Source organism: Arachis stenosperma, chromosome 5 (genome assembly GCF_014773155.1).
Source record: "Arachis stenosperma cultivar V10309 chromosome 5, arast.V10309.gnm1.PFL2, whole genome shotgun sequence".
Classification (NCBI taxonomy): domain Eukaryota; kingdom Viridiplantae; phylum Streptophyta; class Magnoliopsida; order Fabales; family Fabaceae; genus Arachis; species Arachis stenosperma.
Window position 1 is genome coordinate 13,644,276 of NC_080381.1, and position 10,909 is coordinate 13,655,184.

The 10,909-nt window shown below is 27.3% G+C and overlaps 1 protein-coding gene across 1 annotated transcript; it reads right to left on the reverse strand.

The window, feature by feature from the left end:
• Positions 1–1,441: 1,441 nt before the first annotated feature.
• Positions 1,442–3,773, reverse strand: LOC130979638 (B-box zinc finger protein 18-like). The gene is made up of 6 exons (XM_057903124.1): positions 3,555–3,773; positions 3,249–3,365; positions 2,926–3,022; positions 2,727–2,842; positions 2,389–2,631; positions 1,442–1,758 (listed from the first exon to the last, which is right to left on the reverse strand). Exons 2-6 carry the CDS (start codon positions 3,339–3,341, stop codon positions 1,753–1,755), a joined length of 555 nt encoding a protein of 184 aa, XP_057759107.1. The 5' UTR covers positions 3,342–3,365; positions 3,555–3,773; the 3' UTR covers positions 1,442–1,752.
• Positions 3,774–10,909: the final 7,136 nt, after the last annotated feature.

The following is a 10,909-nucleotide window of genomic DNA, read 5'->3' on the forward strand; positions in this document are numbered from 1 at the left end:
ACAATACTAAATTAATAAATATTTATAAATATATTTATTTAGCATCTAATTAAATATATTAGGTGTCATATATGATATGAGTTAACGTTCTATATCATTAATCGTTTACGAAAATTATTAATAAGTGACTAATTGACAAAAATAATTAATTTATAATTTTTGAAAGACCAATTTAATTGATAAAATCTTTTAAGGATAAATTTAAAAAACAAACCATCTTTTAGAGACTAATTTAACTATTAACTCATTAATTATATATTTTTCAACAAAATAATGAACTCATTATAATAAAATAATCAAATCTATCATTGTCAGATAATCAAATAGTTTTACAGGAGTATAATTAAACATTTTAATGAACACTAAATATGTATCTCTATTTGATAGCTAACTTTTGATATTCATATAGCATAATTTAACAATGATATTTTATTTACAGATAAAAAAGTGATATAGTCACTGCATGGTGACCCTTTTTTCTGTTTGAAATTAATAATTTCACACTATATTTTGAGATGAAATTAAAGACTTGTTCTAATTTATATATACTAACGATAGAAAAGCAATCTATATCTACAAAAGATTATCATGTTAAATTAATGTTAAATTGAATTAATTTTATCTGAGTTATTGCATCACTAAAGTATATCTAAAACTGATTCTTTGGTTAATTATGGTAAATAATGGATATATTTATTATCATTCCAACAATTAATAAAGTCGATTTATTATTCATATTCTTTGGTTAATTATGGTGATAATGTATATATATTAGTTATCCTTCCAAGGATGTCCAATTTAATTTGGAATTAATTATTAATTATAATTGTTATTCTTAACTATATCTATACTATTATATAATCATCTTTTTAATTCATTTTTTAAATTATGTATACAGCATCATATAATTATTTATTCGTCAAAGATTTAAGATTAAGATTTACTGTTAGGCTTAAATTTATTTTTTTTAATCTTTAGCAAAATAATATTGTTTTGATTTACTTTGAAGAATTCTTTTTGTAATTATATTTATCCAACTATACAGTCATTTATTTATTAAGAATTTATGGTGTACGTTTTTGGACCAATCTAAATACCTCAATTTTAAGAGTAAAATAAAGAAATATTCTTAAGAGAGACTGAAACTCTAGTGATAAATAAAAAAAGGCCAATCTAAATGCCTCAATCCTCTTTTTATAGTGAAAATAAATATGCGTTCATAGTATATGATGTTCAAATTATTATTAGTAAAATAATTCACACGATTATTTAATTGAGTTAAAAGGAGTTGGAATTTAGAAAGTTGCTTTTCGAGATAAATAAATAAATAAACATAAGAGCAAACTCCAATTTCTACCATCATACGCAATTTGGCAACACGTCACAATGAAAATAAAACAATAAATATTTTCCCTAAATTTCCTAAGGGAGCTCAATGACATGAAAAAGAGTGTGTAAAGAAATAAAAGTTACCACACATTTCATTGGAAAGAGATTACATATTTGCAGTTAACAATGCTTTGCAGTACAGATCTAAAGTGTTGATCTACCAAATTGAATTCTCAAAAGGGCAAACAAACTCCTAAAAAGATTCTGGTGCCGCAATGCCTCGTTTGCTAGCATAGTATGTTAATCTACTAATCTACTATTCCAACATTGTGACTAGCATGCATGAGACAATGCAATTGTTTTGCCATTTGATAGATTTATGGTGTATTATCATGTCAGAACTGCTCTGTTTAATTGCATGACTTATGGCTGCAAAAAAAAAAATGGAGACAAATTATGAGAAATATGCATAGTATATATACAAAAAGTAACCACAGTAATTGTGTTCCACAAGCTTTGTCCTTCTATGTTCCCTTGAGAATTCACAGAAGCAAAGATGAACCATATGGTGTTGAAATCATGTTTGAAGAGTTGTTGAGTTATATTTTCAATAGCATTACTAAGACCAATTCTAGAAAACAAAGGAAAGCTGAAATTTCATGGTTACAAGAGGCAGAAAAGGAAACAAGATGAAAAAAAAATTAGTTCCAGATTTACAAAATTTGATGTAAGCTGCAGTAGTCAAAAGGAATTAACTCTCTTATTATTTGGATGACACTTTATTGAACAACTTAAAACTATGAGGAATATGTCACATGCTTCCTATAATCCAATCCCATTTGTGTATAATCATCATAAACAACATAGAAGTCCATCATGTGTTCTACATCCCAATCATAACTAGATCATTTGAGTAAGTTTACTCTAGTGTAAGGAGTTAAATTCTTACAGGCTAAAATATTAGTTTGCAGGATCTTGTGTACGTTTAACACAAATTTATCATATATAGAATGTCCAATCTGTCAAAAAAGAAAATTTTTATTCCTCATGAACTCCTACCTGATTATTTGATGCTTGTTCATGTATTCTGTTAGGCTTCATGTTCAAATCAATCATTTTAGTCTCCATCTTGGCATGTCCGTCAGCATCAGGATCTGGTGTTGAAAGCAGCGGCATCCTGTGGTTTTGTTGCTTCTCCCCCATTTTTAGCTTGGGAAGTGGATTTTGTCCCCTCTTAGTCTCCCCTGGTTCCACAGGTTGAGAAGCTGGGTTTTCTATGTTACTAGGTTTATCTCCTGGAAACTATGGAACACACAAATATTATTCATCTTAATGAGAAAAATCAAAGACCTCCATCTAGATAAGAAATCAATATAAGGAAAGTGTGTTCAACACACCTCAACTCTTTGCCTAAATAGAAGATATCTTCCATGTGTTCTTTTACCACCAACATGAACTATCATGTCGCACTGCAAACAAAGCGAGCTTCCATCTGTCTCGCAATAGAAGAATGCTACGTCCAGATTGAAATAGACATATAAGGCAAAGTCAATTGAGAAATATTACTATCATAGTTGACACAAAGAAAGTGCCTACCAGGTGCATTCTCGCATATATCACAACGAGGCACATCGCTTGGACTTGCCAGACCCACTCTTACATGCCTGCTAGCAAGTTTATTACACATGTGAACCTGCCGACCCAAGATTTCAAATGTTTAACTCATTAGTTGAATCATATTAGATTATTCACCACTGAATACTAACAAACTTATATTTCAACTTTGAAGAATCCCTATTAAAGGATTCAACTCATGATTTCAAAATTGCTACATTACCGATAAAACCTCATAAATTTGTGCCATTGAGAGTGAGTGATCTAAGTCAAACTAAGAAAGATAATGAACATAAGAGAAGAACCTTCTCATCGCAGGCACGGCAGAGTGCGGCCTCATCAGCGGCGCAGAAAACGATAGCGGCCGCACTCTCACAAGCATCACAAAGCGTTCGCATAATTGAGCTCTCTCAGTTTCATTGCTTAACCGAACAAATACAAATACAAAAAAGTTCAAGTCAGATGCAGAGGAAGGGAACACCCACACCTTCCACCTCTGTATAATTAATAATTAATTAATGAATTAATAATAGCAACAACAAAAACAAGAATATATATATTAAAAAAAAAGAAAAGGAGGACGGGGGGCACAGAAGAAGACAGATTCTCACGAAATCCATGTGGCTATGATGGTTTTTGTTTTTCTCTGTATGGTGATGGCGGTTGAGGGTTGAGGGCGCTGCCTGCTTAATGATGACGATGATAGAGAGTGTGGGAATTAGGGGAGATTAGATTACATAAAAAGAGAAAAGAGAGAGAGAGGATTTTGAGGGGAAGGGAGGGGACCTTTCAGCTTTGGGTTGATTCCAGAAGAAAGCATTGACACAATAAATGAGTTGTTTTTCCTTTTTGAACTATGTTGCCCCCTCTAACTTTGTTACTTGGTAGCCACAAGTTCAAAGCCCACTCCTCACTTGACAGCACCTCTCGCTTCATTCTCACCCACCAGTTTTTAGTCTGGGTCCCATCTACCCCTCCTTCCCCTAATGTTCTTCTCTTGTGTTAAATTGTCTCAAGGATAAACTACACTACTTTCTCTACTTTCAGATATCAAAATTATTCATTTCCACTCATTGCATCAACAGATTCAATTCTTATTTAATTTAATCAAGGTCGTTGCTAGGTCTCGCTCAACCTGCGTGTCTTCCGTGTTATGGTTTTTTTTTTCCTTGACAACAAGCATTTTGAAATTTGAGTCTTTGAATATTGAGATTAACAAAAATAAAAATTTAATTATCATTAAATTTGTAATTTTTATTATATATCAATTTTACTACTTTAATTATATATTGATTAAACTATTATTTATTTATCATTTTAAAATTAATAGTTTGGATTTGGATATTAATATTCGAGAAAAGTTTGCTTAATTCTCCAGCTCTGCTAAGAACAATACATATTCTGATATACATCTATGGTAGTTATAATTTATCAATTTTTTCATTTTTATCTTTTCTTATTTTTATTATTTTTTTATGACAGTTGAATATTTTTAAGGTTACGTTTCAGTAAATTTGATATATAAATTTGTTTTTTGTTTGTTGTCATATTTGTATATTATGAAACTTGATATATAAATATATATTACTTATATCTAAATTTCTAAATGTAATAACAAATGAATTATTTTGTGTTCCTTAACCATCTACAATTAGCTGATTTGTAAGAGATTAGGAATTAAAAGTTAACTAGCTAAGCTCAAATCCTAAAGGAGATTCCAACCTCTATAACCAATTTGTCCCTTTTATGTACTAACGATAAATACAAATCTCAAGTACTTTTTTGTATATCATTATGTTATATCCTAGAACTCGTCTTTAAATAATTAGAAAAAAATCTTAAACGGTTTCTCATCATTATTTCGAAAAAAAAAATGAGACTTTTAATAATTTTTAAATTTTATTTCTATAAGACTGTTTATTGTAAAAAAATTAAAATATTAGTAATTTTTAAATTATTTTTATTCATAAAAATTAAACAGAGGATATATTAGTGATTAACGAATTGTATAAATATGTTTTGGAGAGAAATTATTGACAGAAAATTAACCAATTTTACAAAATTAATTATCAGGGTCGAAATGAGAAATTAATTTTTTTAAGAATTTCGTAGTCCTTCGAAAAAAATATCAAGGGTCGGGATGAGTATTCACTCAATAATTAATTTAAGTTGGTCAAATAATCAATTCACTTATCTATTTAAGTGTTAGAGGTTCGAATTTTATTTTGTACATGTAGCAATCTATTAATCAATGACAGACCCTTAAATAAAATTCAAATTTGTAGTAAATTAATTCTTAACTTGTCAAACTAAAGAATAGTGTGAGAAAGAAAAAAAAAACTTACCTTTAAATACAATACTAATAAGTGACCGAGTTAGTCATTTTTAACTTTGCTTTTTTTTTTTTTTCAAAGATAATAGTGGTATTGTATTCAGTAAAAAAATAAATATAATGTCCAAAAGTCAGGACAAGAAAAATAGAAAATGAGAATTCTCAAATATTCATGAATAGGTGAAATTATAAGAAGAAAATAATATAGAAAAGTAGATAGGAAAAAACCTCAGGACACTATGCATAAGGCAAAATAGATAGCTCCTGGTTCAACTTAAACGATGTTGCTAGCATTTTTTCTGGAGTGTCCTGGACCTGCTCGAAGACTCACTGACACCTCTCCTTCTAAATGTTCTAAGCTATAATCAAAATCAGTTGAGTTCTTTGAGGGCTTGTTCCTTGAAGTCCAGTTTATAATACCGAATTCCTCCACCAATCAAAAAATAAGGAACATCTATGGTTTAGAATGAGATAAGTCAAATGACTCTTTTTCCACATTAGATTAGCGTCTCCACAGAAAAATAGACAGTGCATGAATGATTCTGGAGCTGACTTGCAGATTGGACAAGTTGACGAAGTGAATGAGAATAGCTGGTGGATGAGAAGCAGATCTTACCATGGAGGATTTTCCATGCAAAGAGTAGAATCTTGTGAGAAATTTTTAACTTCCATAAATGATTCTAAATTGGCCTCTATTGCATGAAGTTCGGAAAAAATTCAATATAGGTATGGTAAAAGTGGTAAGCAATCTTATACCCTGATGTAACATCATATGTTTTTTCTCTGTTCATTACCCATTAAATTGTGTTTTTACCTTCTCCTAGAGTTATGGAGAGGATTCGCTGAGCAATTTTTAGAGGGAAACGATTTGAGATTAATACTTGATTCTACTATTTATTTGACAAAAATAGGATTTTCACCCATAACAAATGATAACTATCTGATAGTAGTGTCGTAGATGGTAGAACAGTGAAGGGGTAAGGAGGAGGGAGCCATGGTTTGCTAAAGATTCGGATATCACCATAACTTACTTTCCAACTAATGCCTTTCTGTATGACTTGCCTCCCTTCAAGAATACTTTGCTAACCCCAAGAAGGTGAGGTTCCTACTTCTGCTGCAAGAATGGAATTAAATCTGAAGTATTTACTTTTAAGTATTCTAGAAAGAAGAGAGTTAGATTGAGTTATGATTTTCTAGCACTATTTGTCTAAAAGAGCCAGGTTTTGAGTCTTGATATCTTTGAAACCAAGTCTGCCTTCTTTCTTAGACCTAGTCATCTTATCTCAACTAATCCACATTATTCATCTTTCAGAACCTTGCTGCCCCCACCAGAATTAGGTTAGAATACTACGAATTTCATTTAGTAAGCTGTGCAGAAGTTGAAAACATGACAATGTGTATATTGGTATGGCTTTACCAACTACTCGGAATAATACATGTCTTCTTCTATTAGATAACAAGCACATTTTTCATCCTTTTGTCCTTTTGAGAATCTTATCTTTGATTAAGTTGAAGGTGGCTTTTTTAGAGCTGTTGACAAGAGAAGGTGGATCCAAATATTTATCCTATACACCTATGTGAGAAATATTTAACTTGACTTTTAGGGAGGTTCTAATCAGCTCTGGAGTGTTATTACTGAAAAACAGGACAAATTTATTAAGATTAACTCTTTACCTACTGAAGCTTTCATAAGATTCTAATAATTCTATAATAGAGGCACAACTATTTTTCGAGACTTTACCGAATAGAATGCATGGAATCATTAGCAAATAGCAAGTGATTTATAATTGGACATCTTCTATTTTTCTGAAATTTTTCGAATGAGACTATTTTGCTTACTTTGTGTAGCAAAAAAAAAAGTCATTCTGCACATAATAAGAAAAGAAAATGAGATAGAGTGTCACATTGACGAATGCCTATATTTGGTTTTAAAAAAAATCATAGGGTTGACCTTCCACAATAATAGAGTAAGAAACGGTTATCAATAATTCACGAATTCAATCAATGAATCTCGATTCAAAATCAAACTTCTCCATAATAAACCATAGAAAATGTCACTCCCCACTGCACCCTGTCGTAGGCTTTACTCATATCAAGCTTGAGTGTCATTTTGTATACCAAGCTTCGCTTCTTTTATTTAAGGTAGTGCATACATTTTCTGTGCTATAAGAATGTTATAAAAAATAAATTTACCTTTCAAGAATGTATTTTGAGTAGCTCTAATTACCTTGTTCATACACTTTTAAAGTCTGTGGATCAGTACCTTCGAAATGATTTTATAAACAATAGAGAACAAATTAATGGATCTTATCTGAGTCATATCGCTCGCATCTGAGATCTTTGGCACTAGACAAATATTAGTATGGTTAAACTTTTTAAAATTCTACCTCTAACAAAAAAGTTCTTCACAGTCCAAAACACTTCTTTTTCCATTATATTCTAGTAAAATTGAAATAATTTAGTCGTTATACCGTTCTCTCATAATGCACTCTAAACGTGGATATTAAAAGTAGCTATTTTTATCTCCTCCTTAAAATTGAAAGAATTTAGTTGTTTTCATCTTTTGTTTATTTGTATTGAATACATAAATACTTATGTTTATTCAATAAAACGTTTTTTCATTGAAAATTTTAACAAGTATTTTTAAGTCATTACTCAATAAATTTCTAATAAAATATTTTATGTAATTTTAATGTTATGAAAAATTTAAAACCTTACTATTTAAATAAAGATTTTATTTGGTATTATTAACAAGTGTTTTTTTAAATGGTTTAATTATTTTGTTATTGGTTCTTATAATTTTGCTAAATTTTTAATTAAGTTTTTATATTTTTTTTCTTTTTAATTGAGTTTTTGTACCAATTATTTTTAATTTGGTCTCTATATTTTTTTTATTTGGATCTCTGTATCAATATTTTTTTTAATTAAGTCCCTATTCAATTAAATCAATTACTATAAAGAAGGACATAATTAAAAAAAATTAATAAAAAAATTAAATTAAAAAAATATAAAAACTTAATTAAAATAATTACAAAATTATAAAAACTAATAGAATAATTAAACTTAAAAAAATTCAGATGTTATATTTTTTCTCGTTAAAAGTATCTAAACTGACCATTATCTTGAAAATGGATAAATATTATAACAAGATATTATAAGAGACATCTTAAAACGGCGAAAAGGGGAAATAGTTAAACTCACCATTAGAAATATTAAAAAACTAATTTTTTTTATTTGTTTTGTAGTTGAGTTATATTAACTCTAACTAATTAACCAATTCATTATTTTTCTGTTGTTTATTGTCCTTTTGTATATTTATAATATTCATAAACGTCTCAATATATATATATATATCATCCTTTTGTATATTTCATGTCTGTGAATTATATCCACACGATAAGGAATCTCCAACCCCACTGACTGGCCTACTATTCCATTTTCTGGAGGTGACCTATTATGTATTAAATTTCTGAGTCTTAATTTTGATATTAGACTTGATATTTAAATAGTTTTCTCATTTATATTATTCATTATTTCTATTAATAATATATACTTTTTTAAAATTTAGTGTAGTATTAATTTATGTTTTTCCTTTTACTAACAACAGAGCAATAAACCCAAAAACAACAGAAAAATAATAAATGCTATTTATTTACATAATTTTTTTACTCAAGCAAAAATAATAAATCGTGATTTCTGTAATCCTGTTTAGCTTGTTCCTTTTGTTCTTTTTTTTATTCGAAAGATTGTGTTATTAATTAAAAAAATAAGTATATTAAAAATAGAGCACACTGAATATTTAAATAAATCCAAAACTAAAGTTATCTAATTATAATATTTTAAAATGATTATATTTCAGTCTTATATTTATTCTAATAAATTATTATTGAAAATTTATACATAAATAATAATTTGATTCATATTTTATGTAATAATTGACCGTGGTCATAAATGATAGGACTCAAATTTACAAGAAAAAAAAATACAATACAAATCGCTAAAGAGTGATGGTTTACTTATATGTATAAAAAAAAAAGAAAAATATAAACCGTAGAAACATTCCACGGCTTATACACAAATACTAAATATTTTCCAATGAAAATACCATATAAACCACCAGAGGATGTATATGTTCGTTTTGGTAAATAGTAAATACTCAAATAAAGTTATTTTTCTGTGAAATTCATAATTAAGTATTGTTACATGATGAAAATAATTGTATGTAATTTTTTTTTATTTGTAAATTGTGTTTGGGTTTCATAATTTATGATGACAGATTGACAGTCAATTTAAAAATAAACTGTGATCCACTACAACTTGTAACTATCTATATAGAGTAAATATATGTTTGAAAATATTGTAATTGGATAATTTTGACCTATAATTTAATTAATGGTTAATTACTAATAATTTGGTACTTAAAAGATTTAGTCGCTTATAAAATTTTTTTCTCAAAAATGTTATTAACAAAACAGCTATTGAATAATTTAAAATATGATAAAAAATTAATAAATATTATATTTTTTGTAAGTGATTAATAAAAAAAAGTTTTATATTTAGCAAATGACTTATTCATTAGATCTAAATTTTTGTGACAATATTTAAGTAAATATTTAGAAAGTACACAAAAAAGAATTCGAAGCAAAATTTGATCTCTAATTTTTTTTTATTTTTTAAAAAAATGTGGTCATTCACAATAAAAAATATAAAAAAATTACTTGACAAAAAATTATCAAATTTTAAAGATGAAAATATTTTTTTTCTAATGATGATTGCAAAAATTTATATCAAAAGTTGATCTCTAAAATTATTTTTTAGAATATATATTTAATATTTAGATCTTTTAATCATATTTTTAAATCTTTCGATGGTTTATTTGTTGTTAGTGTCTTTTGAAATTCGTTTTGCTAGCTATGTGATTTTTTGGATATTATTTTAGTAGTTTACTCTTTATTTAAATGTGTAATTTTTTTTAAAAGTAAGGATAATATCAAGGCTAATTTTTTTTATATTGGGAATAAAATTATAATTTACGATAATATGGACTAATTTAATTAAATATGTCAATATGGGATTGTTAGAAGAAATAGAAATCATGAGGAACAACTTTGCAATTTTTTATTTTAAAAAATCTGAATTTTTAAAAAATAAATTATGAGCCATGATATGTACATAATATGATTTTGGAAAAAGACTAAAAAAAGAAAATAAATTTTTGTAAAACAAATTTCTAAATTTATTAAAAAACAAATCACAACTTATATAAGAAAAAAAAATTGCAATCGTGAGTTGCGATTTCATTTAATAGTAATTTTAGAAATTACCATTGATAATTTTTGTTAATTTCAAATTTGAAGTCATATGTGTATATTATACGTTTCTAAGTCAATATATCAGTATTATACTTACTTTAAGATCATATTAAAAATAATTAGCATAACAATAAAATCTCTAATCTAATTTGCAAGAATATAAATTCTATTTTTTTTATCCATTTGTCAACGTTGTTCTTAATACTCAAATCTAATTTTAAGTAATAATCTTAGCAGTCTGAAGTATTTGATATCCATTGGTTTAGATATATTCAATAGTTAATTTTTAAAAAATTTGACAAAAAGAAGCATCATCAATAAC